General features: G+C 48.8%; 1 protein-coding gene and 1 pseudogene across 8 annotated transcripts; one reads left to right on the top strand and one right to left on the bottom strand.

Annotated features, from left to right (window-relative positions):
• On the bottom strand, positions 1 to 26,339 carry RAB7B (RAB7B, member RAS oncogene family). Of its 7 annotated transcripts, XM_082463407.1 has the most exons (8): positions 25,253 to 25,630; positions 24,036 to 24,095; positions 23,112 to 23,158; positions 17,610 to 17,678; positions 16,939 to 17,065; positions 16,004 to 16,219; positions 8,360 to 8,485; positions 1 to 2,154 (listed from the first exon to the last, which is right to left on the bottom strand). In XM_082463407.1, exons 4-8 carry the CDS (start codon positions 17,660 to 17,662, stop codon positions 2,074 to 2,076), a joined length of 603 nt encoding a protein of 200 aa, XP_082319533.1. In that variant the 5' UTR covers positions 17,663 to 17,678; positions 23,112 to 23,158; positions 24,036 to 24,095; positions 25,253 to 25,630; the 3' UTR covers positions 1 to 2,073. The 7 variants fall into 7 exon arrangements, 6 of the variants coding, with proteins under 6 accessions (XP_082319533.1, XP_082319530.1, XP_082319531.1 ...); XR_014264084.1 differs by lacking the exons at positions 23,112 to 23,158; positions 24,036 to 24,095 and adding an exon at positions 5,558 to 5,676 and having other exon boundaries at positions 25,253 to 25,644; XM_082463404.1 differs by lacking the exons at positions 23,112 to 23,158; positions 24,036 to 24,095 and adding an exon at positions 25,677 to 26,339 and having other exon boundaries at positions 25,253 to 25,389.
• LOC309662108 (large ribosomal subunit protein eL39 pseudogene) lies at positions 22,746 to 23,105 on the top strand (annotated as a pseudogene). Its single transcript has one exon. The product of its transcript is annotated as a large ribosomal subunit protein eL39 pseudogene (transcript).
• Positions 26,340 to 27,491: the final 1,152 nt, after the last annotated feature.

Here is a 27,491-nt window from a genome sequence, read left to right as displayed (position 1 = left end):
TTAAAACAAAGAAAGACACACTTATTATTTGTTGTGCACATTTAGAATGGTCCCTACGTCCATTGTGGTGCACGAGCTGCTGCATACACACCCACGCACCACACATCCAATCCACAGTCCGACCGACTCCCAGGAGAGCCTGTGTGACGTGCAGGGGTGCCACCCCATGAAGGACACAGAGACAAAGGCATGCTCCAGGCCACCTGCTCCTGTGTCAGGTCCATGCCGTTGCCCAAGACGAGCAATTCTTACTTCACAGCTGGGTGGGGAGAAGGGGTTCCCCAGACTCTCTTACTGACTCCCACCTCCCCTTTCCCCCTACCTCTGGGCATATCTTCAGTGTTAGATGACACTTGGAAGTCATAGGCTAACATCCCCAGCTCTGCTGGGAGCTCAGGGAAGGATACTTCTGTGTAGACAGGAGACTTCTGTGGTGGGCATGGATGTGGTCATGGGAGACCCTAGGAGGGTCATCTTGCCTATTCCCTTCAGGTTGGGCTCTATCTGTGTTGTTTATCGCCAGAAGAAAAAGAAGATTATGGCTGTAGAGACTGCAGGGACAGAGACTCCATGAGCTTTCCAGGCCCCTCTTCTAGTATTTGTCACTGATGCAGATTTCTTGCCTGAATCACTGATGCTGCAGTTTTTGCTCATCTCTCTGTAGGCTTAAGAAACTGGGATTTTCCTGCCCCACAAATGTCGAAGGGTTGAAAATGCCCAGAGGCCAAGAACGAGCTTTGAGCATCTGCACAGGAAAACTGCAGCTCTTCATGGGCCCCTGGAGCTTCCTTCCGCTTTCTGCTCTGCTGGAAGGAAAGGAGCACTGCTGCCCTCTGGTGGCCAGTTGACAGAGACGCAAGGAGTCAGCCATTGGGCGGGGTCCCCTTTGCTTTTCTCTGGGATAGCAGCTTTGAGTCCTCAGATAAATTAATCTTTTCACTGTTCCTGGAACACAAGTTTGTCCTCGATCTGGGGCCTTTGTCCTTGATGCAACCTCTCCTCAGAATGTTCTTTGTCAAGTTCAGGCGGCAGCCCCTTTCTCATTCTCTAGCCTTTGAGCCAATGTCACCTCCCCAGGGAAGCCTTCCTGGACTACTTCGTCTGAAACAGCACCCAACTGTCCCTCTCTATCCCATTACCTTGTTTCACTTTGTTCAAGCACTTACCTGCTATTTGAAAATACCTGTTTAAATTCTGTGTTTCCTGCCTCTCTCCCTCGCCAGAATGTCGGATCCAGGAGAGCAAGGTTGGTTACATTTGTCACTGGACCTCAATGCATTGTACATAGTAGATACTCAAAAATACTTGTTGAAAGAATAGTAAATGTATCTCAACAAGAGCAACTGAGATTCAAGCAGAGGTTCTGGTCCTCAAAACCACACTGATGTGGGCAGGGCACATGTGACTCCCATTTGACAGATGAATAAGCTGAAGCTCAAAGAGAGTTATGGGAGTTGCCTGAGCACCAGCAGGGAGAAATGCACCAGTCCCCGGTGGGTTTTTCCTGCGCTCCCTCAGTCCTGCATTCTGGAGGGGACAAACGGGAGTGTCCCCGGTCTGAACAGCTGCTGCCAGGGGTTGAGGTAGACCCTCACTCCCTGGCCCCGGTTACGAGGTAGCCTGAGCTGTACCCTTGTCCAAAGCTGTGCTGTGCCTCTTGGTGGGTGTGGTGGTTGGGCTGAGGAAGGCCAGTCCATAGGAGAATATAACAGAACTCCAGAGAGAGCGGCCTGTCTGCAGAGATGTGCGTTCTGGAGCAGGGGTGTGGCTGGGAAGGGCGTGTGGCAAGAAAGCTGGAGTCCACGAGGGAATCGTGACTCCTCTGGGGTTTGGCTGTGGCATCCGGGGTTTCATCCAGGCTCAAGGGCCCAGCTCCGGCCTCTCTACACTCAGCCTGAGGCAGTGCCGCCCTCTGGTTCTGGGTCCCGCGCAGATGCGAGGGATTCAGGGCTCTGGCCGCAGAGCCTGGACTGCCATGTGAGCTTCGGCGGGCAGTGGGGCTGTTGGGGGCCCAGGATGACCAGGCCTTGAGCATGCTCTGTCCCTGGGTGTGCAGAGCGGGAGTCTGGAAGGTCAGCAGCAGCTGCTCTTGGACTGGCCTTCTGGTGAGAGCTTGATGGAGTCTGTGAGGTAATTCTCTAAGACGCTTCGATACTGGAGAAGGAAAAGAGGAGTCAGCGTTTGCATCCTGGCAGGCAGAGCCCCACCTGCCCTCTAGTTCTCAATGGCCAATGGTGGTCGGGCTTTCTGTTCCCCCACCTTGTGCAGCTGGGAGACTGAGGCCCAGGGGAGGAAGTCTTCCCTGTCCCCTCCTTCCTCACCTCCTCCTCCAGCTCCTTCCCAGGAGCCCAGAGCAGGTGGGCGGCTGCGTTAGAGGCCCAGGTCTCCTGACCTCCAGCCAGGTCCCGTAACTTGCCATTCTCCAGAGGGGACAACTGAGGTGACGTTTGCCCTCAGGCAGAGATGGTGACGGCCCACTCCTCATTTCTGCAGGAAACCTCTCCCTGCAAACGTCCCCACACCCCAACCTTCTCTCACCGTGCCCACCTCTCAACCTCCCACCATTCTCTGAACTTCCCATGTCCAGGGAGCCCTCCCTAAAATAGACTCAATGTTTCTACTGGGCCTTTTTGCTTCTTTGCCCACCCTCCCAAAGTCTCCTGTCCCAACGATGTCCAGAGGAAGCCCCTTCTCAGTCTAGCAAGCCTCTCCCCACCCCGCTGGCCACTCCTCACCTATGACCCACCCAGCTTGGTTCAAGGGTGAGGGCGGGGGAGGGCATCCTTCCTCACGGAGATGGGTTCTACACACTGAAGGGTCTCTTCTTCGAGGGATCACATCTCTTTCCTTGGCCAAGGCTCCCCCCAGTCTCTGAGCTCCCAGCCTTCATGTTCTCCCGGCAGCTGCTGGTGTGTGTGAGGGTGAGTGGGTAAGTGGACACGCTGGTGTAGACCTGAGCTGGACAGAGCCCCCTGTGGGGCTGCCTGTCTCAAGTGCCCCTCTGAGGGGACAATTTCCAGAAGAGCGGTTGTGCCTGCACTGATTTTTTTCTCCTCCATGGCTCCTGGGCTCCGGCCATGGTGCCCAGCTGGTGAATGTCAACCAAACCCTTAGTGCCGGTAACTCTGGACCCCAGGAGGCTGTGTCAGACCTGCCTGCGGCACCCTCATGATAGTCACCCCGCAAGACACATGAGAAGGTCCCCTGATGCCCCGTCACTCGCTGCCACCGCCAGACAGCGAGCAGTAGGTTAGCCTGACAGCACAGAGCTCAGGGCACCGGGCCTGGGACCCAGCCCTTCTTCCCACTGTTTGCTTCTTGAAGAGCCCCCATTTCTCACCCACTGCCTGGTAGGGTGTCCGGGCCAGCAGAGCACCAGCTACCCTTAGTCATCCTGGATGATGGGCCTTGAGTAGCCCTCAGCAAATTCTTTGGCGCTATTAGAATTTTATTTGTTATATATATATATTTGCATTAGGAAAGATTAGTGTTGGGGCGTGGGGGGCAGTGTCTCCCAATGAAAGCCTGGCCCTCTGGGGATGTCTCCACACCCCAGTTCCATCTTCCCCTGCGCTGGGGAGGCTCCTAGCCCACTGCTTGCCGACCTGGCCCCGCGCACCACAGGCCTTCCCCAGCCCTTCACCCTGAAGGAGCAGAGTCCTTCCCTGAGGTGCCTGAGGCTCCTTGCCCCAGCACTGCCCAGGTCTGCTGTGCGGGCTCGGGGCTGCACCGCCCAGGACACCATCCAGTCCTCCAGTTGGCCCCATCTGCAGGGCCCGCTCACTCCCCTGAGCTGGTTGTAGTTAAAATCCCGACACTTCTGAGCCTCACAGGGAGGGACAAGGAGAAGCAGAGCATTACTGTTTAAGTCCCGTTCTAAGCTGACTGATCCGCTTCTCCCAGAAAGACAGGCTTTTGAAAAGATTCTCTGATTTTTGTACTTTCCTGGTCCCCCTCTCACCATAAACATCAAAGAGACCTTGCCTGGGATCAGGAACTTTCCTCGCTGGGTCTTTTGGACCCAGGGGGCAGGGCCTGTTGATTCATCACCCCCGGGTATGCCTCACCCTCACGTCCACAGAAGGCCCAGCTGGGATCATGAACAGAGCCCGTGCCTTGTCCTCGATGCCAGCCTTTGGGAGGGAGAGTCTAAGCTGAGGGCTTTCTGAGTTGCTTTGCACTTTATCCGAGGAACAAACAGTGCTGCCTTTGAAGGTGTGAGAAATGCCCTCGTTCATTACACCGGCAAAGCCTGAGGTCTTCATGCCAGCTCTCTTCACCCAATAATTGTCACATCCTCCCCAGGTCCAAGTCAGCTCTTAGCTCTTCCCATTTATGACATCATTTCACTCGATAATGGCATCATCTCGCTCCTCAGGTTTCCTGCAAACCTTCCAAGTCACTGGCAGTCCATAATTAGATTTCCTGTGTAATTCTTTTCTCCAGACCCCAGTCGTCTTAGCAAGTATGTGCATGTCTAACTGTAAAGTAACACCATAGTATCCTAATGCATCATTTCAGTGGGGATGTGACTGTGGGAGTCTGTCCCTCCAAGCCTGGTCACCTCATAGCCCTGACTTTAGATCCTACATCCTGACGACTTCATAAAAGTCCTATAATTTCACTAAGCTTACCTGCCTGTCAGCCTGCTTCCCTCCTGGACGTGGCAAGTTTGCCTTTCTCTAATTAATCCAAAAGGAACTGGGCCTCCATGCTGCAGCTCACGCCGGGCCTGACCAGCCCCAGCAGGGTTGGTATTGCCAACTTGGTAAGAGCAAAATCCCGTCATTCCAAATCCCCCAAAGCAGGTGGGTGTCCCTTCTTTGATTATGAGGGCATTCTTAGTCATATTTTGGGATAACTAAATACCCTAATCCTTGAAGGTGGCCAGATTGGGAAACTAAAGTAACTAACTACCTTCTCTCCTTTCAAAATGTAAACCGAGTACCTTGTCTGGTGCTCTACCTGTAAGCTGCTGTTTCCATCCAGAGCTCACGGCAGAACTCAGACATTCCAAGGAACCTCAAGGAACCCCAAATGCCATGTGCTCCATTGCCTCCTCCTCTTGGGACGCTTTTGCTTTCCCCTCTCTTTTCTATCTTGGTCTATAACATCACTAATCAATCATCCCTCCGTTTACCAAGCTAGAAACTTCGGTATCAATCTCAACAGCTCCTGATTCCTTCTCTCCTACATTTGATAATCATCAACCCCTGATGGTTCTCCCTCCAAAGTCTCTTTAATCTATACTGTCCTTGCCATCTTCATCTTCTCATGTCCAGACCTTCTGAACCACACATCAAGCCCATCCTCCCTGCAGCATGAAACTTCCCTGCTGAAAGCCCTTAGCCATAGCTTTCATTTAAAAATAGCTACCTTTTATTTAATGCCTTCTCTGTGCTACCATATTATTTTATTTAGCCCTGGCAACAACCCCATGAAGAAGATACTATTACTTGTACTTTAAATGGAAGGAAGTGATGGCTTAGGGGAGGCTGTATGACTTGTCAGGGACACAGTGAGTAAGAGGTAGAGCCAGGATTTAAGCCAGACCCACCCGGCTTCAGAGCCCAGCTCTTCCCACCCCAGGCTGCGGCTCCCTCCTTATTCTAGCAGCACCTCTCACGTCTTCCTCTCCAAATACTCTGGGCTGGTGTGAATGAGCACATGACCTTCCTGGGAAGGAGGGGAGAGGTACTTGTAGGAAATGTCCCTGAAAACTCCTGTTTGATTTTAAAGTATAGATTTGGAAACTCCAGTTTCACCTTAAAAATCCATGTGAGTTTTTACATTCTGTGCTCTAGTAATTATGTTTATTTTAGGGTGAAATGTTTCTCTTTCAGATTTCTGAATAATAGAGACATTGCTGGAAGATGCGCCCTCCCGGCCTCCAGGTCCCGACTGGGCCCCTGTGTGCCCTGGGAGTCTGGCAGGGGGTCTAGAGGTCATGGGCCTACAGCATGAAGTCCAAGGTCTGGTTGGGGCTCACCAGGCCTTCATGGTCTGGTGCTGTTGGCCTTGAGAGCCCCATTGCTCACCTCGGCCCAGCGGCCCCACTTCCCTCCATGCCACGGTTCTTCCTCTTACGGACGGAGCCCACAGTGGTCCTTCACATGAGCCCTGTGGACTCACGCCTGGGCCTCTGCGACGCCCTTCTCTCCGCCCTTCTGCGGCTCTTGCTCACGCCTTCAACGGCCTACCATGTCCCCCATGCTAACTGCATATGACCTTTCAACCTCCAACTCACACGCCACCTCTCTGGGCAGGCATCCTTGCCCACCCTCGCCACCAGCACCTCTGAGCCACCTCGATGCCTTGGCCATGTCCCCTCCCCGCCCCAGCCCATGGCACTTACCTCACTCCATGACAGTCTATTTGTTTTCTTTTTTATTTTGTAAATCTGTATTTTTTGTCTTTTCCATTATGGCCTATTACAGGATATTGAATATAGTTCCCTGTGCCATACAATAAGACCTTGGTGTTTCTCCATTCTATATATACTAGTTTGCATTTGTTAACCCCAAACTCCCAGTCCTTCCCTCCCCTTCCCCCCACCCCTTGGCAACCACAAGCCTGTTCTCTCTGCATGACCTCCTATTTTGGATGCCTTACTCCTTTACCTGACCGTGGGGCCACCGAGGTCCACATCTCCAGCCCTAGCCTGACAACTCAAGAATGTTTATGGGATGGCATTATTTCCATCTTATGAGGAAATTGAGGCTCAGAGAAGTCATATGTCTTGCCCAGGGGTCCACTTGAAAGCATGTGGGCGGGATCAAACCCAGGTCAGTCTGACTGCAGGTATCACACCCGTGACCGCCAAACTTCTCATCAGTAAATTTCCCCCATCATTGTGAGGGACTGACATGGGGTCGCCAATCCACTCTTTTGCCAAGTAAGGACAATGGAAAAAAAAACAAGCAGACAAACTACCATCCACTAACATCACCGTGTCATAAAAGTGACACAGCAGGAAGGACATAGTTTCAAGAATGAAGGACACTCCCTCTCCAGAAAGGACAGAGGCTAACTACGCACAGACACTGGCTGGCTGTGGGCAGATGGAGCTTCCCTGCGACTAAGCACTTGGCGATCACTGCACTGTGTTTGTGGAGGATCAGTGATCACATATCACGCTATGAGGTCAAACAGCACCCCTCACCTTCCAGGGAACGGCATAAGCAGGCACATCTGTGTTACCGACTGTGTGATAGAGCAGCACTTCTTGACCATGTGCTAGAGAGAGCCGCCCCTCTGCTTCCTTTTAACATGACACAGTGAGGGCTGGGGGCCAGGAGGGGAAGCATTAATAATAGCGCATGGGGGCAAACTCTGAGATTAAGGCAATGGGGTGTAAGGATGGCAAGCTCGAGCCCTCTCCCTGGGCAGCTGCTAGGGGTGGCTGCTGTCCCTCTCCGTTGTGGACAACCCGCAGGGCAGGCCCAGGCAGACCCTGTGACAGCAGGCCCTTCCACAGAGGGGAGCCCTCCGATTGCCCATCCTCATTCGCTCCTTTCCTCAATTCAGAATCACTGCCGTGATGACCTTCTCCCCATTTCTAAGAAGCCCACCTTGATTGCATATGGCAGAATAATGAAACATGCTGAGCCCCTCCCCGTGCCAATCTCTCACGGACACTCTTCAGAGTTTCTGAACTCTATATCAGAATGGCATTAAAACCCTGCTAATACTTCCAGGTGGCCTTCCCTGGTCTTCCTCTTCTCTCTCCCCCTTCTCTCCCCTGCAGTGTGGGCTGTGTGTCCCTCCTCTGGGGCCCCATCACCAGTCCTTGCCCACCATACAGAGCCTGCCCTGCAGCCACTCCTGGGCCGATCTGTCTCCCTTACGAGAGCAAAGGACCCCGGAGCCCTGGACAGGACCTGACACACGTGACATACTCAACACATGCTTGTTGAGAGACTACACCAAGTGGTCTCCATCTAGCCATTATTTTGATTGCAGGATGACAGCAACTCCCGCAGGCTTCATTATTCCACTTGGACCAATACTTGGCACCTTGGGGCTTCTCTCCCATCAGTGGGGACTGAACTAGAGCATTACTTCTCAAACTCTTACTAAATTAGAGTCTCCAGGGGTGAGGTATAGAACTGTTATTTTTTAGAAACTCCACAAATGATAATCAGCCGGATTGAGGGACCACTGATGATGGATTCTAAGAAAGCTTTATGCCTCTGGCATTCTGTGATTCCAGAATTGGAGTACTGTTGAGCCCATTCAACAACTAATTAATTAAGATGATGAGCAATCCTGTCCCACCCACGTCCCTCCAGATATATACTTTTCTGGACGCTCCTGAGTTCCCCCATCCTAGGGGGCAGCCCTGGCAGGTGCCACTCACCCTTGACAGAGCCCGACTGGCCAGCATCTCGAAGGCTTGTACCACATTGATGTCATTCTTGGCACTGACTTCAAAATAGGGAATATCCTTCTCTTTACACCAGTCTTGGGCTACCTCCTGTGGCACCTGCATGAGGGGAAGAAATGATCACTGTTCCTGTGTCCCCATCCCCACCATGATTATCACCATCACCACAGCCCCACCTTCCCCACCACCACTCTCATTTATTGAGAACCTTCCATGTGTCTGTAAGTTTACAGGTGTTATTATTATTTTTTAAATTAATTAATTAATTTATTTATTTATTTTTGGCTGCATTGGGTCTTCGTTGCGGCACATGGGCTTTTCTTTAGTTGCGGCGAATGGGGGCTACTCCTCGTTGCGGTGTGTGGGCTTCTCACTGCAGTGGCTTCTCTCATTGCGGAGCACGGGCTCTAGGCACACGGGCTTCAGTAGTTGCGGCTCGCGGGCTCAGTAGTTGTGGCGCACGGGCTTAGTTGCTCCACGGCATGTGGGATCTTCCCGGACCAGGGCTCGAACCCGTGTCCCCTGCATTGGCAGGCGGATTCTTAACCACTGCGCCACCAGGGAAGCCCCACGTGTTATTTTTTAACATAAGCCAATGAAGTGGCTATTGTTAGCTCCATTTTACACACGAGGAGACCGAGGACTGGAGTGTGTGGGGCTGAGCAGGGCTTGAATACAGGCTTGGCAGAATTAGAGCCCTCTGCACTATCCCATCTTCTTAAGGTCTACACTAGGAGCTTCTTACTGACATTGACTCCTTCCTCAGTCCCTTCAAAGGGAGGTGGACATAACAGACACTAGCCAGGGAGGGAGGGCTTCCTTCTCCTGAGCTGGCTGACCAGGCCCACGCTGCTGGGCAGAGACTCAGGTCCCTGTTAACCCTTCTTCCCCAGGGTAGCGTCTTTGGAACAGTTGGTAAGCTCCCACTCTGGGCCAGATACTAGGTTAGACATCTGATCATATTAACTCACTTAATCATCTAACAACCTTGTGAAATGGGTCTTTTTAGCTTCACTTTATAGATAAGAACACTGAGCCTCAGGGAGGTTCCGCAGCTTGCCTCAGATCACACAGCTGAGAAAGGCAGAACTTGGGTGCAGCCACAGCTCAGTGCTCCCATGGCATCTGCGCTGCCCTCTTCAGGGCACTGCACAAGAATTGTGCTGCTGTTCTGTCTCTCCCACCGGACTGCAGGTTTCTTGATCTCAGGGTCAGGACTTTTAGCTCTTGGCCTGGCACCATGAGCCACTCAGTACAGGCTGAATGAATACGTCTCTACCCAAGTGCAAACGCCAGTCACAGTTTGAGGATGTTAGATTGGAGAATGTTCTGGCAGCCCTGTGGGTTACTTCCAAAGACAATTGGTTCAACTGAGTTTAGTCTAATCAATTATTTTGGGGAAGAGGGAATGACCATATATTGATATTTGCTGTGCCTGATACTTTATAACCATTATTTCACTTTAAGGGAGCCAAGGTTTTTCTCCTGGAGAAAGAATCATTCTGCCCCTTTCCCTGAACCCAGGGCAACCAGGGGGAGATCTGAGACTGTTCCTTGTCAAATTGTCTCCTGCAGGTTCTGGGAAGTCTAGCTTACTGGGATTAAAGGAACCATCACTGTCCCCTGTCTCTTTGGCCTTTGCTGTCCTGGCCTCAGGAGTGGCAGCAGGGCCCAGGGGCTCATGGCTCTCTTTCACAAAGCCTCTGTTGTCCAGTGGCATTGCTCTGGTATTGTGAGGCTCGCTTCCTAAGACTGGAGGGGAGGAACTGGGGTCAGCTAAGCAGTCTGCCCTTTGGGGAGCCTGGATGACACCTCTGGCCCCCCACGCTCAGTCTCCCCGGAGCTGCTGCACTTGAGCAGAGCAGGGAGAGAGTCCAGGCCCTGGTCTTGGCCTCTGATCTCTAAGGTCCTCCTGCCTTTTGGGGCGAGGGGCCCCCGAAATGGCCACGACTGCTCTCTTCTGTGGAGCATAGATGTCCCTGGTCTGGTGAGCATCCAAGAAGCCTCACAGCTCCGGGAAAATCCTGAACTATTTGGATGAAGAATCAAGGATGGCCACACGGCTGATTATTATTTTCCTCACTAGTAACACACAAATAAATAATCGTTAGAAATTAACAGGTTATCGTAATACCTTGATGGCATCTTTGGAATCCCAAAGGTTTTGCATCTTTTAAAGTTCTTTAAAAGACCTTAGGGTGGGCTTCCCTGGTGGTGCAGTGGTTAAGAATCCGCCTGCCAATGCAGGGGACACGGGTTCGAGCCCTGGTCCGGGAAGATCCCACATGCTGCGGGGCAACTAAGCCCGTGCGCCACAACTACTGAAGCCGGTGTGCCTAGAGCCCGTGCTCCGCAACAAGAGACGCCATGGCAATGAGAAGCCCGCGCACCTCAATGAAGAGTAGCCCCCACTCGCCACAGCTAGAGAAAGCCCACACGCAGCAATGAAGACCCAATGCAGCCAAAAATAAATAAATAAAATAAAGAAAGAAAGAAAAGAAAAGAAAAAAAGTTAAAAAAAAAAGTCTTTAGGGCAAGGACTGGACTTACCCTTCTTATTGCTCCCCCTTCTTTATATCCTACCGCCTCCCCACGGCCACCAGCTAATGAGCATTTTTCTGGGCACATCATTGGTGCTCAGGAGTTGCAGTAAAAATGGAAGTAAATTGCAATGAAGTCAAGTGCCTCTGATTCTCCAAGAGGCGGGGAGATTCTTCATATGCTATGGCATAAGAAGCTGAAGCCCAGACTGGTGCCCAAGGTCACCCAGAGACAAAGCTAGGAAGACAAGCCCACATCTACAGCCCGATGACCTCTCTGTCCCTTCTCTACCACTGACAGTGACTGGGCCTGCCCAGAGTCCGGTTATGACAGACATTTTCTCTCACTTCTCCCGGCTCATTCTCTGTCTGGTTTTTATGGAGTGATTAAATACACACTCTAGAATGTCAGTTGAGATTGTGTTGCAAATTAACATTCCTTTTATATCCCCTCACCTCTCCCACTCAACCTCAGAATGTCGCCCTGCGAAGAAAATGACCCACACAGCACTTTTCCCTTCCAATTCTAGTTACAGCTTCATGATTTTAAAAATCATCTTGTCTTCTTTTATTTATAAAATAACAGCTATTTATAATTTAGGCTCTGACTGTGGAAATAAACTCAGGGTGTCAGCCGTGGGGACATGGGAAGTATGAAAATTTTGAAGTGTTACTTCCATTGATTTTGTTTTGGCTGACAATATACTATTAACATTTTACTTTCCCTGTTACAATTTGGCTTGTTCATCAGAGGTCAAATGTTTGACAAAATTAGTCCACTTTGCAGACTTTTATTTATGATGCTTTTCCATCTCACATGCATTTAATTAATTAATTTGTTTGTTTGTTTGCCTTTGGCTGCGCCGCATAGCATGTGAAATCTTAGTTCCCCAACCAGGGATCAAACCTGTGCCCCCTGCAGTGGAAGCGCGGAGTACTAACAACTGGACCGCCAGGGAATTCCCTAATATGCATTTATTTATTCTTTTTTCTTTTTTTTTTTAACATTTTTTTTTTTTTTTTTAACATCTTTATTGGAATATAATTGCTTTACAATGGTGTGTTAGTTTCTGCTTTATAACAAAGTGAATCAGCTATACATATACATATATCCCCATACCTCATATGCATTTAAAATGATCAATTGTGTGTGTTAAGATTAGTATGTCAGATACATCTTAAACCAATCAAAAATAATGAAGAAAACATAATCCCAATGTTATGAATCAGCAGTAAGTCAGAAACTGCCTGAGTGTAGAGCAAAGAATGCACATCCTAGTGAATAAATTCTTCGTAGCATAGATGCTAGCAGAACTGTTCTTTCTAATAAACTAATTTTTTTTCACTTTTACCTTGTGTAGAAGGAGTAGGGGTTTTAAGAAAAATCTAAGTCAGCAATTTCTTTAAAATTATCCTGTGAGGTATTGATTGATTGATTGATTGTGGTAAAATATACATAAACATAAAATTTACCATTTTAACTATATTTAAGTGTACAGTTCAGTGGCATTAGTACATTCACATCATTGTGTAACCATCACCACTGCTCATTTCCACAGCTTTTTCATCATCCCATATCTAACATATATGTTTTAAATATTCATTTTCTCTTTGTTAAGTAGGAAGAGCTTCCCTATCTTCCCAGCCCACACCTCGGAGGTATTAAATTAAGGAGGGGAACAGTCACTTCCACGTATTAAGATTGCCATGTGCTTTATAGGCATCATTGCCTATAATCCTCAAACAACCTCATGAAATCTGAGTCTGGTCTCTATTTCACAAAGAAGCTGGAACTGGCCAAGGACACACACGAATTTGAGCCCAGAGAAGGTTCTCCTTCCGGTGGCCCTCAGCTCTTATCCACTCAAGCCTGTGCAAGCGGGGACTGTCTCCAGACTGGCTCTCCAAGCTCAGGGTGTGCCTCTCAGCGACTGGCGGCATCCCCTGCTGGGTCTGTGCCGTTTGCGGGCAGCCGCTTCCCAGCCTCACCTCTGGCTCCACGATCCTGGGTCTCTGGATTGAAGTCCCTCTGCTCTCCCCACTTCCAGTTCCTCCTCTCCACTTCCCTGTGCTCATCTCATGGCTGCGAGCACTTCTTCACCTCTGTTCCTCCTGCTCTGCCTTCCTTCAAGCCCTTCCCTTGTCACCCTCTCCAGTGAGGGTTATTTCCACACCCTACTCAGTACAGACCCCAGAGACCTGGTTGGGCTTGCCTGGGTCTTTGCTACTTCTTTCAAACTTTTATTCTTCCTCTCTCTGCAGAACAAAGCTCATCCTCCTGCAGCTGGGATTGGACCCCCTCTACCCCTCTGAGTCCTCACCTATGCCTCCCATCCTGCCAGGTACCCCCTGATTCACTGAACACTTGCAATCTCGTGAAACTTCCTCTGCACGCAGCCCCCAACGCTCACGAGAGCCTCACACTTCCTTCCCCTGCAGCCGTCTTCACCTTCTCTCCACTCAGCCTCTCCTTCCCAGGCCCAGACCCAGGGCCTCCATTGTCTGGTCTCCTTTCCCCTCCCTCCTTCTGCCCTGTTCCTCAACCTCTGACAGCCTCCTGGCTCTTCAGCCTCTTCTTGTCTCTCCTCTTTCCTCCATGGGTTCTCAGCCAGTGCCCTTGCAGCTCTGTTCTTCAGCTACTCTTGTCTGGCAAACCTTCCATCAGGTCCCTGGCTTTTACCCCATGTACCATTGTTGAAGAAAAACACAACATAGACTCCACTTTAAACTCCTGGTCTCCCTGAGCCTTTAGTGTCACCCATCAGTTCTGGTCTTTGTCCTTGACTAGCTCCTTCACCTGTTTCTCTGCAGAGTAACTGGCACAGCTTCACCATGATTCTTGAGATTCCTCCTGGGCTCCCTTCCTCCTCTCTCTCAGCAGAAGATGGTGCCTCTTATTTCACTGAGGAAACGTCGGACTCTCAGTTTTGAACTCCCTCGACTGCCCACCTCACGACTTGCAGGTATATGAAGCAAGATGTGAAATCGAAGTTTTGGCAGAGACACTACAGTGTGATTGATGCCAGGTATCAGGTTGGTTGGGAGACAGACCACCCCTGGGACTGTGCACATTTCCAAAGGTTCATGACCAAGAATCTGCTAGACGACTCTAACACCCCTGGCATGGATATAAAAGGATTGAAAAGGAGGGTTAGAAAGGATTTTTTTGGGGGGTACACCCCTCCTAAGAGGGAGACCATGTAAGGCCTCACCTCTGGACAAAAGAGGGTTTCAAGGAGGCCACTTGGAAAGGTTAACATATGACCCCTGGAGTTTGGTGGCTACAGTGGATTGGTATCTGATTGCATCTGAGGGATTTAAGGCAAAAGGCAACAGGGCAGAGAGAGGACAGACTGCACTGAGAATGAATTACCCTTGGCCCTACAATGGAGCCAGAATGCACGGTGTATCTTATGAAAGAGAGGCGGGCTCCACAGAGAGCTAGCCAGCCTGGAGCTGTTGTAAACCCCATCAGGAAGAGTGTCTGCAGGAGGAGGGGACCCCATGGAGTGGAGGATGGCTCTTAAGCTCCTAAATTAGGAGTTGAGGAAGAATATGCAAGACCCTTGTCAGGGGAGGTACAGTTAAATGTTCCCAGTGGAGGCTTCTTAGGACCCAAAGGAGTAATCCACCAAGAGACAGCTTGAAATACCGGCTGGGCCCAGAGAGCACAAACTATCTTAAGACAGTACCAGTCAAATAAGGATCTTTTCGCTTCTCCTGACCTCTTATCCCTCTTTTTGCTTCATTCCTGATGGGCTCTGAAACCAAAATTATCCTGAGAAGGGGAGGAAGTGTAGACACATAAAGTTGGCAATGAGATGCCCCTCCTAGACCACAGTGTTCTCACTTGAAGCTGGCCCCAGTGGGAAAAAGAGAGACCCCTTGGCTGTGAATGAACTTAGGACTTTGATTCTTATTTGAGATTGGATATTTGTAATTAGAGAATTGACACTAAATTTGCAACCTGAAGTTACCATAGAATTGATGACTTCTACATTTCTATTTCCAGCACAGACTTCTCCTTTGAAGTTTCATTCTTATGCGTCCTAAAGCCTACTGGTCATCCCCAATTAGTTGTTCTCCAAGCTCCTCCAACTCAGCATGTCAGAACCAAACTCATCTCTCTCTCTGAACAAGAGGCTCTTCTTTATGGAGGTAATAGCTTAGTTGGAAGCACCACCATCCATTCATCCACCCACCCATCCATCATTCCAAATGATGCCTCAGTTCTCCTATCACTTTTCTCCATTTGAACACTTGTGAAAATGTGGTTCAAATATGAACCCCATTTATTTTCTCTATTTGAAACACTAAGACAACTTGTTCAGACACTCTTTTTGGTGTCCTTTGGGCTTTGTTTGGCACAAGAGCATCTTTTATAAATTGTCTACTTTTATTCTCTTCTCATTAGTAGGCAACGATGAACAGAGCTCTACTCAATGCCACTGCCATGGTAAACACCTACATAAGTGTGGTCACTGCAGCCATGGAGCAAGCAGATCATTTGTCAAGTGGTTGGCCAGATGATATAGAATATGCTTAAGCTAATAAGAAATAAATACTGTATTACTACTTTCCCAGAAAATTTGTAGTTTCAAGAATTCATAACTGTAGACCCCCTATCTGACCCTGGGTAGAAATACTGTTCTACAGGTTAATTCAAATCCCACCTGCCTACTTCTGATGCCTTCATTCTTCCATTCCCTGTCTCTAGACAAAATTGCCTTCAAAATTGCTCACATCTTGCTATTTCTTACCTTTGTTCTTGCTGTCTCTTCAGCCTGGAACCCACTTCCTTATAGGAAGCCCTTTCTATACTCTGGGCTTGAGTAGATAGATGCCCTTTCACTATGGTCCCCAAATATCCAAGGTGTATCTCTATGATTGCTTATGATTTATCTTATTGTATCATAATTGTCTTTTAAATTATCTGCATCCATTACTAGACTGTAAAATTCTTAAGGTAAGGACTATGCCTGATTCAACTCTGTATGTGTGGGACTTAACTCAGTGCCTGGCATATAGCCAGTCCTCACATGTTTGCTGAATGAATGGATGAATGAGTCAGCGGTACCTGCCGGTCTGCCAGATCGATCTTGTTCCCCAGCACCACCATGGGGTAGGACTGCTCCATTGGAATGGTTTTGGCCAGAACATCACCCCTCCAGGTTTCCAGGGCTTCAAAGGTCTCCACATCAGTGACATCAAAAGCCAGGATGCAGCCATCAGAGCCTTTGTAGAATGTAGACACCATGGAGCGGAATCGCTCCTGTCCTCCTGTGTCCCAGATCTGGAGGGGAAGAACAGAGGCTCCATGGGGCTGTGATGAGTGGCTGAAGGTAGGCCCAAACAGGTCACATCATGTCAAAACTTCCTTTTCTGGGTAGGGGGCAGATAGCCCTGGCACAGGTGCATGAGGTCCTTTCACACACGGGCATCACACACCCTGTCACCCATGTACACTACAGAATCTCTGCACTAATATTTAACATCCCAAGAGTACTTTCACATCTGAGTCCTCGTTTTCCACCTGGGGCATCAGGACAGGCATTGTTCTTCCACCTGATAGATTTGGACCTTGGGAGTGACTTGCCCAAGTCCACTTGGCAATTTTTCCAGGGAACCTGAGCCTTAGGGGGCCTCTTAATTCTGGATTGGTGCTCTCCCTTCTAGATCAAGGATCAGTAAATTTTTCCATAAAGGGACATATAGTAAATAACGTAAGCTTTGCAGACTATATACCGTCTGTTGCCACTACTCAATTCTGCTGTTGTATTGTGAAAGCAGCCATAAGACCGTGAGTAAACAAACGGGCAGGGCTGTGTTCCAATAAAACTTTATTTTCAAAAGCAAATGGTGGACCAGATTTGGCCCATGAATTAAACTTTACTGATCTATGCTCTAGACTCTTCTAGCTCCTGGTGCACATTGCTGTGTGAGTGGCCGTCCAGGGAATGTGGGGTGATATTCAGGTGTGTATGTTGAAGAGGGGATGAGAGGGCGGCTCACCTGTAGCTTCAAAGTTGTGTCATCCAGTATGATAATCTTGGAGAGGATGCTGGCTCCCAGTGTGGTCTGATAGTCCTCGTAAAATGTCTTGTGCACGAATCGGTGGAGGAGGGAAGTCTTTCCAACACTAAGGAAAAAAACCCAGACACATGTGGACACACTACAAACACACACACACACACACTCACACACATATCCATACCTTTCTCAACATCTTACCATGACCCTCTCACCACCATCTCTCTCTGAGATTTTGAATTTCTAACATTTGCAGTTTGAGTAGCTTGCTAATACTAGGGAATGGACACTAGAAGCAGGGAACGAAGTGAGCAGAGAAGTTTGCAGAGAGCTGAGTGCCTCACAGCAAAATGGTCAGGTCTTTCCTATATGTGGCAGGAGGTAGGAGGGCAGAGAGATGCTAAATGGCTTGCCTAATTCACATACCTAGTTACTGCAGAGCTAACTGCAGAGCCGGGGTCAGAAACCAAGTAGCCTGACTCCCAGTCTCTTTCTCCCATCTCAGCTCCCTTCCCTGGGGTGGAATGCCCTCCCTGGTGCCACTCTGAATCAGAAAGGGACCCATGCAAGGTGGGAGCACATACAGGACATCTCACTGTTCTTGGGTAGGGGCTTCTTCCCAACCCCCAGACCCCGAGCTGAACTTGGCTTACCCCAGGGCTCCAATGATGATGAGCTTGAGGTCCACCTTCTTCCGAGGATTCATGGAGGGGCTTCAGAGCCTGTAGGGAAACAGAAGTCATCTACATGCTGGCCAGAGTAACCCTGTGGCCATTGTCACTGGGGCTGGTGTCTACTTTCCCCTCGTCATGTGCAGAACTCTGCCCTGGGCTCGGATGGGGTTGTTCTCCAAGTGAGGCGGATGACTCAGCAACCCTTACACACCCACCTCCTCACTTCCCCTGGGGGTCTCCCTGAGGCTGGAAGGATGGTGGCCCCACCCGATCCTAGGACAGGCACACCTCTTACGTTTCAGCTCTACCGACCCCGCAGGGCACCAAGGCTGGACTGGACTGAACAGAGGCCTCGCAGACAGCCTCTGTTCCAAGCCTGGAGCCAGGGATGCAGGGCGGTGCGGGAAGAGGAGATGGGGGTGGCACAACGGGTCCATTGTTAGGACCGCTGAGAGGCTTTGGATGGAAGAGTGGCCTTCCTTCAGCCCGAGGTGTTGCTGCATTGGCAGAATCAAAAGGCTCTTCTCTAATGCAGCTGGTGGGGGTGTAACTGGTACATGTTTCTGGAAAGCTGCTTGGCAGCAAGTATTGAGAGCCTTAAAAATGTCCCTGCCCTCCACTTCTAGGAATTTGTCCTAAAAAAATAATCTGAAACGCAGGCAAAGACTCTTGTTCAAGAATGTTCTTTCCCAGCATCATTTATAAACACCCAACAATAAAGAAGTGGTTAAAAAAATCATGGCACACGATGAACTATTAAGCAGTCATTAAAATGGAGTTTGTGAGCATATTATAATAACGTGGGAAAATGCTTATGCCATAGGATCTAAATGAAAAACAGAAGACACTAAACTGTACATACCATACCGCCCCCCCAAGTATTGAAATGAATTCCTACTTGCATGGAAAAAGATCTAGAAAGAAATATATAAAAAACGTAAGTCGTTAATTCTGGGTGGTAGGAAACTAGGATTTTAACTTTGTTCTCTATACTTTTTAGTATGTTCCAATTTTTTTTTAACAACAAACATGTCAAACATGTATTGTTCCTATAAGAGAAAAATACTTGTATGTATGTTTTATATATATAAATTATATATGTATATATATTGTGATTATTAACAAGATAAAGCAAAACTGTCTCAGGGAATTATGCTTAACTGGCTCTTTGGTTCTACCCTTACGTGCACACACATATATACTATTCCCAACTCCTGGGTCTTCTGACCTTGGATGCAGTAGATGTATTGAGTTAACCCTGATCTGACTCTGCCTGGTTGAGGTAGCAAAAGTTGGCCAGCTTGAACTTGCCTGGTACTGGGAAAAAGCTCTCAACTGGATGTCCTGAGGTTTGGGTTCTAGTTCTCACTTTGCCACTGTGTGACCTTGGGCCAGTTACTTCCCCTCTTTGAGTCTTGGCTTTCCAACTAGAGGATGAGCCATCTGGGCCCCAAAGACCCAAGGCCCCTTCTGGTTGACAAATGCTTTATCTGCTGGAGTGAAACTCACTGGGCCACGAGAGCCTTGCACTGGACACTGGGAGGAGCAAAAGACAAAGCGAATAGGAGCCCACTCCAGGGAGTCATCAGGGGAGAAGGGAAAGGGGTGAGTGATCACAGCAGAGAGAAAATGTAAAGTGCCCCGACAGAGGCCCCGAGAAACTGCTGTGAGAATTCAGGGCTGGGGGAGAAGCTGCCAATCCAACTGGGCCCTGAGGAAATGACACATGTAGTTGGGAGTGATATTTCCCAGGAGGAAACGAAATATCAAAGCTCTGTGAACAGGGGAGTGGAGAAGGTGGATGGTTTGCTTCAGGGAAGGGTGAGGTGAAGGGTGTGGAGAGAGAAAAGCCTAGAAAGGAAGCAAGATTAAGATGGGTCATGAATACAGACCAAGGATTCTGTCATTCATTTACTCATTCGTCAAACATTTCCCATGCTTCAGACAGGCAGAGGAAGAGAATTCAAAGTATTAACAGGGGCTGGTATTTTGTAATGGGTGTCACCGCCTACAAGGAAACCAGCCAAGGGAGAAGTGACTCAGAAGCTTCTGAAAGGCATGTGTCTCTAAGCATCAGTTACCACTCGGGAAGGGGAGCAAGGGTGAGCTCTTTCCTAAAGGCTTTGGTACAACCCGCTAACTTGGCCTCAAAAGCCAACAGAGTGCCCTGGAAAGGGGGTCAGAACAAAAGAGAGGCAGGGGAAGTGGGAAGGGAACCAGCATTGGTTGAGCACCTGCAGGGGCTGCTCTGTAGAGCTTAGGAAATCATGAGCTATGAGATGAGTACAATGGGGGCTCAGAGAAGCCAAGTCACTCATAACTCATCTAAGGCCCCACAGGTAGTATATGGATGAGCTAATGTGTGAATCAAAGGCCAGAGAAGGCTGCTCTGTGCCATGTTGCCCGTTGACGTCCTGAGTTTGAATCGGTAGAATCTGTGTGCACAGGATCTAGGGCACTGGGCTCAGGTTTGGTGAACCCCAACAAAACCTTGGTAGAGCTGTAGGGGGATCGAGAGAAGGGCAGCCAAAGTGACAAGAGCCACAGTGGAAGCCAAGGGAATGGGCTGCTGAACAGGAGCTGTCGTGTGTGGACTGACCACAGGGGTCAAAAGAGCATCCTGAGGCAGAGGGGAGCAGATTCACACGTTGCCATGCGGAGTTGTCAACGCTCACACTATAAGCTAAGGTTTACTCGCCTGGTGGTGTTGTAGAGCACTTTGTGAATATGCAAATAAACATATCATCGTGAGGTTAATAAATGAATACATTATTATACTACATTTAACACGCATAGTACGTTATTATAATGCATTTATGGCACAAATTAAGGGCTCAAGAAATGTTAGCACACAGAAATAGGTGTTTAGAGAACTTAAGTATGTAGTTCATCTCTAAAAGCCTGGTCTGTAAGTGGCAGAACTGGGACTTGAATACAGACAGGCCTGACTCCAGAGATCACACTCTTAGCTGCTAGGTCCTACTTACTGCCTTCTGTGAAACTAGAATGAGGATCACACACCCTGCCACTTGGTGCCCCTGTTGGAGAGTCTGGGGGGCTGGATGGTTTGGGTTTGACATGGTGTAGCAGAGCTGGTGTGCATATGAAGGGAAAGCTGGGGTTGAGGGCAGGGTAGGTGGAAAGTGTATGTGTATAACAGAGGATCAATATCCACTATGTGTAAAGCACTCTACAGACAATCAGAGACAACACAGAACATAAAAGCGGGCAAAGAATACGAATGAGTAACCAGTAGAGAGCTTATAAATGATAAGTAGTAAGCTTTGGGAGATACTTAAACTTACTAATTTTTAAGGACATGCAAAGTTAAAAAATACCACTTTTTAACCCACCAGAGTGGCAAAAATTAAAAAGATTGATGATAATATTTAGTGTTGACAAGTGGGTGGGGGAAAACTCTTGTTTATTGCTGATAGACTATGAATTGGCACCGTCTCTTTTGGAGAGCAGTTTGACATTATCAAAATTTAATATGCATACACCCTAGATTCTAATTCTAGGAGTCTATCCAACCGAAATACACATATGCTCAAACATGCATTTTTACAAAGATAATTGCTGAAGAACATTGTAACCTAAATGTCCATCAATAAAAGACCCTTGGCATAAATTATGATCCATACATACTCTGGAATACTAGGCAGTTTTTAAATGAGTGAAGTAATGAAGTGGAAAAATATGACAATTTAAGTGAAAAAAAAATCACTGAACATTTTGTATAGTATGATCCCAATTGTATAAAAACAACAACCCTATGTGTGTGACTATATGTTTAATATTATATTTATGCTTTTCCTGCAGTACATAGAAAGCTATGGATAGATACATACTAAATGATTAATAGGAGATGGGGAAAGGTAGATTAGAGGCAAGGAGCTATTGTTTTATTTTATATATGTCTTGTGTTAAAATTTGTTACACAAGTCTAAGTTGTTATTGTAATTAAAATATCAAATAGGGCTTCCTTGGTGGTGCAGTGGTTAAGAATCCGCCTGCCAATGCAGGGGACATGGGTTTGATTCCTGGTCCAGGAAGATCCCACATGCTGTGGAGCAACTAAGCCCGTGCGCCACAACTACTGAAGCCCACGCACCCAGAGCCCGTGCTCCGCAACAAGAGAGGTCACCACAATGAGAAGCCCGCACACCGCAACGAAGAGTAGCCCCCACTCCCCGCAACTAGAGAAAGCCCGCGCGCAGCAACAAAGACCCAACATAGCCAAAAATTAATTAATTAATTAATTAATTTTTAAAAAATTAAAAAAATTAAAAAAGCCTGGTGAGGACTTTTCAGTGTATGTGGCATGAAGTCCAGTTTCCTGGCTTAAATTCCTGGAATTCCTCACTACGTCTAAAAATATATATATATCAAATAAAGACAACATTTCTTTATAAAGAGCAGGTGGAAGGATGGCAGCCCAAAGTCATCTGAGTGTGACTTCCTGACAGGACAAGTCACTTTTGTGTCTGGGGCAGGAGAGAGAGGCCTCCTGGGACTCCGGAGTGATCATGAGTTTTGGAGTCAGAGTTTTCATCCCACCTCCATATATTTGTGGCCTTGGGAGAGTTTCTTAACCTTGGTGAGTCTGTTCCCTTGTGGGTAAAATAGACATCGCTTATGGCTGTGGCTGATTCTGCAGTGTGGCATGTGGCATGTTCTTAGAGCAAATTGGAAAGACCTGGTTAAACGGTTAAACACGGTAGGGGGCAAGATACCTGATTTGTAGTGCCTGCCGCTTTCAGTGGTGTAAATACTCCCACCATGGCTGATTTCAAGCTACCAGTGTGGGTCATTCTCCAGTTCACTACAGAAGGACCCCAAAGTTCATCTAGTCTAACCTCCCACCCAGTGCTTGAGCCACCTGCACCATATTCATGGAAAGATGGCCAGACTTGCCCCACAGAACTTGCCTCCACTAGGGGTGGGTTTCTCCTGGAAGCCACAGAAAGAATGCTCAGTTCCTCTGCTACATGCCAGCCCTCCTGAGATTTAAAGTCTTGGAGTTTTACTTGAGTCTTTTCTTCTCCAGATTCTTATAACTCACCTCAGCCTTTACTCTGAGCCCCCTTCACTCACCACTGCCCTAGTCCTTCCTCTGCATGAGCCCTCAAAGCCTGCTGCCATGCAGATGCCCCTACACCTGCCAGAAGGGCAGGGATTTGCTGAGGCTGCTCTTGATAATAGCCTGTCTCTCTCTTCCCTTCTCCACCACCTTGGTGTGTGGGGTTGACTCTGTTCCTTGCCATGCCTTCTCACAAGACATTCAGGATCAAGCAATTCCTGGCCAGGAAACAAAAGCAGAATTGTCCCACTCTCCCAATGGATTTGCATGAAAACTGGTCACAAAATCAGGTACAACTCCAAGAGGAGACATTGGAGAAGAGCCAAGCTGGGTCTGTAAGGAATCACACACGAGACGGCCCACATATCGATGCTGTATCAAGGTCACTGGCATCTTACCATATCTAGCTGAAAACATCGCCACCGTCTGGACAGCAGGACATGTTCTATTGGGAAAAATGATTTTTCTCTTTGTCTCTATGCTTCTGCACTAGCAGGTTGGTTCAGTAGTAAATACGTGAGCCCTTTTGTTTGAAAAATAAAATAATATAAAACAGCCTGGTCGTTGGTCCCAGGATAACTAGCAGCAAGAGGGTGACCAGGACTACGTCACTGGCAGTGGAGGGTGGCTTGAGGGTAGACACTGGATGGGCTCACCAGGGAACCACGTGCAGATTTCAGACTGTGGCTGAAGGTCCTTCTTGTATCCTTTGGGCTCTGCCCTTGGCTGGGCTTTGGCAATGTCTGTCCTTTTAAGCCTCCTTCCTCCCACTCAGCTGACTCAGATACTTTAAACCAGTGCATCCTCCTAGAGGCCAGACTGAGTCATCACCTTCCACTGTTAAATAACAGTGAAAAGCAGGTTTGCAATGCAGGGCCCCCCTTCAGCCAGCTCAGGTCTGAACAGAGCAGAGTCTGCCGGGGACTCTTCTCCACTGCACGTGGCTAACTGTTCTCCCCATCTTGCCTGGCAGGACTTCTAAGCCCTAGCCTTGCCCATCTGCCAAAGCTCAGTGTAGCTCAGTGCCCAGGGAGTGAGAAAGATGGAGTTGATGCCTCCCCAGTGCCCCCACCCCATGCAACACATTTTTTTTAAAGTCAGTCTTCTAAGAACTCTTGGACCTGCTCTGCTTTTACCTTCCCACTTTGCTTCTCTCTCTACCCTCCTGGCCCCAGCCGGGACCCAGACACAAGCTTCAGCCTAAAAGAGGTGTTGGGTGAGGTGTCATTTCTGCTGACAGGGAGGAGGGATGAGAGGCAGTGAGCAGGGGCAGCTGAGATTCCTGAAGCAGGCAAAGCCTCCCCCTCCTCATATCATCTTACCCCATGTCACAGCCTCCCCTCTGTGCTCCCACGCCTTGGAAAATGACAAATGTATCCACCCTAAAACATAAATGGGATTTACAATCTTGAAGTAAGTTTGCATTTGAAAAGAGGCTATCGGGGAGCAAAAGTCTTTATTGCCTCTCAGGAAGGCTTACAAGTCTGCCTCACCCACCCAAATCCTAGCAGGTTTAGACCTGCTCTCTTCGGGAAGTGTACCCACAGCCCTGGTTTCAGGAGGCTCAGCACTCCTGTTCTTTAAGTTCTTTGGGGGTATTAGTTCTATTTCCCCAAGTAGACTGTCAGTGCCCAGAGGGCAGGACAGTGCCTCACACCTCTCAGTATCCCTCCAAAGAGTCTGACCCATGCTGGGAATACTGAGTCTTCAATAAATAGTCATCTATCTATCCGTCCATCCATTCCCATCCATCCATCCATCCATCCATCTTTCTGTCCATCCATCCATCCATCCATCCATCCATCCATCCATTCATCTGTCCATCCGTCCATCAGTCTATCCATCCATCCAGCACATGTACTACATGCCTACCACGCACTATGTAGGTCTGAGGATATAGGTAAGTTACTATCTCCATGTGACCTGTGGTGGGGGATTGATCTGTAAGTTAAAGAAATTATTTTTATTAATATACAATGCTAGCAACTATAGGACATTTTGCAGTTAACAAAATGCCATCATAGCCCAGTGGATTTCAGAGTCAGGAACAACTAGTTTGTGACAAGCTGAGACTAAAATCCGGGCCTGTCCAGCGCTGTTCATTGGCTTCCCAAGCACCACAGAGCTGTGCTGAGAGGCGTATTTACAGTTTAGAACAGGAGGGACACTTTCCTACTCCAGGGGTTCCCCCTTCCCCCATGAGACCCTTAGGTTGACACGGCTCCGTCCCAGAAGGTGCCCTGTCAAAGTGGCGAGGAGACTCTGGGTGCTAGCAGGACACGGTCCTGCTGAAGGGCTCCGGTCTCTGGCTGGCCCTTCTCTGACTGTGCCGGCAGCTGCATCGCTTCGCTGCTGACAGCGGGCCGTGCAGAGCCCCGAGCCGGGCCCCAACTCCCCTGGCTGGGCAGGGAGTCCTTTCTGCCTTGGCTCGCTGCCACCCCCTGGGAGTTACTCAGGCGAGGGTGTTCTTTGGGCTGCAGCTGACAGATTCTAAGCCTCCCTTGCCTCCACTCCTCCCCGCACCCCAAAACCCAAATACCTCTGGGGCTGCTGGAATAGACAGGAACCGAGAAAAGCTTGCAGGGCCCTTTCAGCCTCTGACGGCAGGCGGGGGTTCTCTCTGAGTCGGGGGTCTCCTCTTAGAGCAGCAGTCTCAGCCGGGTCAGAGGAAAAAGGCTTTGGGAGTAAAAAAGAGTTTGTTGAGGCTAAGCCACTTCCTTCTGAGTTTTCCTCCTCTCCCTCTCATGCACAAACTTGGGAAAGTTGCAAAAGAGGCTGGGCTGGGGTGACCTCAGCCGTGTGGGTGGAGGGAGTGGGAGGATGGGAAAGCCAGGCTTCCGAGCTGACTGGATTTGGGGCCCCTTGAGAATTTAGTTTACAGGGACTCTGGTCCTGGGGGGAGTGAGGCATAGGAGGCATGAGGGTGGGCCCTTGTGGGTCAGAGGGTCTGCAAGGTAACGTACCAGTTTGTGGGCACCATTAAAAACCTCTGGCTGCTTTTAGGAACTTCTGCCTCTGCTGCTGGAAGCCGCCCAGTAAAGGGGCCCTTTTGTTGGTTGAATTATCAGACTCACATGTGTAGTAGATTCCCTCCTGCCACCGGCCTGGTTGGGAGACGTTCTAGTCCTCATGCCTTGCCCTCACTTTAATACTGCACACCACATCTCCACACACACACACAAACACACCGCATCAACACACACACACACACAGAACCAGACTTGTGAGATGGGAGGCAAGTCCTGACATCTCCCTGTGCCTCTCAGATGAGAATGTGTGACCCAACCTGAAGTTCTTAGGAGACTACAGGAAGTTAAAATGTTAGTGTGAGGCAGGTTTGAGCTGCCTGGAACTATGCCTTGGGTAACTATGGTTGGCAGATTGAACGGGAATAAAGTGAGTTTAGACACGCCCAAATGGATCCCTTTAAGGCTTATAATACATTCGATGCGCCCCTCCATTCCCACATTCCTCCTGAGATGGGGTTTTTCCTCCTTGGAGTTCCATCCTTTGTTTAATAATCCTCACTCTCAAAAAGTTCTTCCTTTTCTCCAGTCTGAGTCTCTGACGCTGCTTCATTTCTACTGTCTAGGTCTGTCTGGTCAGGTAGACTCTACATTCCTCAGGGGTGGACTTAATATCCCTGAACCCACACTAGGCCACATGCAGTGCTAGATACAGGCCCTGGAGAGGAGTTTTTGGTGGAACAAAAGCTCCGGTTGAAGCTCATTTCTTTGCTTCACTAGCAAACATGCCTGGAGGGAGGGTGCAGTGATTTCCATGAAGTGTAGTATTGGACAGGATACATTACATTTGGAAAAATTCTAGGGCATATTCCACTTGGTTTACTTCGGAAAGGGTGCATCAATTTGCCCTCAGGACAACCACTGGTTTATGACAGCCAATTTGCCCTTAATTTGGTGCCCTTTGGAATCCCCTGCCCCCCCATTCTTCTGCTTTTCTGAGATCAGGTTTTAAATGAATGTGTGTGTGTGTGTGTGTGTGAGAGAGAGAGAGAGACAGAGAGAGAGAGAGAGAAAGAGAGAGAGAGAGACGGGTATCTGTAGAGGTATAGAGGCACATTTGAGCCTCTTTCAGAGAACATGTAAAAGTTACCATGGGCCCGACGGCTGCTGTGGGTGCTTTTGGGTAGGGGAAGTGAACTGTCCTTAGCTAGTCATTACAGCCTCTGAATATGGGACTGAAATTTATACTTTTAGGGGATGTTTGCAAACTACCCTTAACACCTTTGGAAGCCAAGTCACTAAGCACCTTCAGGCTCTAGTCCCCACTTCCTCTGTCTGCACGGATCAAAAGTCAGCAACTTCCCTTCTCTTCCTCTGACACATGCTCCACTGGAAAATGGCATCCAGCTTCTACTCTGCAGGGGAGGCCCTGACACTGCGTTCATTGAAGTTCCTTCCTTTCTTCCCTCTTGCACGCATTCATTCAATAATCTGAGTGTGTCAGACCCTTTGGGGGACACAAAATGGATACTTGTATTTTATCAGTGGAAATAAGACATGGTTCAAACTCACTTCTGGCCCTCACCACCGCCCTGCCAATGGTCCATTCTGAGCTGCCCTCAGTCCACGGCCTTGCTGGAGGTGCCTGTGTTTGCTGCAAATCTGTAGTCAGCTTGGAAACTCACCTCCTTGTATCTATTCCCCTTCTCTTTCTTCTTCACTTCCCTTTCCCCCTTTCTTACTTCCTTTGAATTGAACTTCCCAATAAAATGTTAAATATAAGCTTCTGACTCAGGCATTAAAAAAAAAATT

Source organism: Balaenoptera physalus (genome assembly GCF_965194825.1).
Source record: "Balaenoptera physalus genome assembly, chromosome: 1".
NCBI lineage: Eukaryota > Metazoa > Chordata > Mammalia > Artiodactyla > Balaenopteridae > Balaenoptera > Balaenoptera physalus.
The sequence above is the reverse complement of the archived record's forward strand: the minus strand, read 5'-3'. Positions and strand labels throughout refer to the sequence as shown.

What these genes read in the sequence shown, in the direction of transcription:
- RAB7B (XM_082463404.1), bottom strand. Translation starts at nt 17,662, where the DNA reads ATGAATCCTCGGAAGAAGGTGGACCTCAAGCTCATCATCATTGGAGCC. An exon ending in ATCATCATTGGAGCCCTGGG is followed by an intron (nt 17,066 to 17,609) that starts GTAAGCCAAGTT and finishes TTTTTTCCTTAG; the next exon opens with TGTTGGAAAGACTTCCCTCC. An exon ending in ACACAACTTTGAAGCTACAG is followed by an intron (nt 16,220 to 16,938) that starts GTGAGCCGCCCT and finishes CTTCCCCTCCAG; the next exon opens with ATCTGGGACACAGGAGGACA.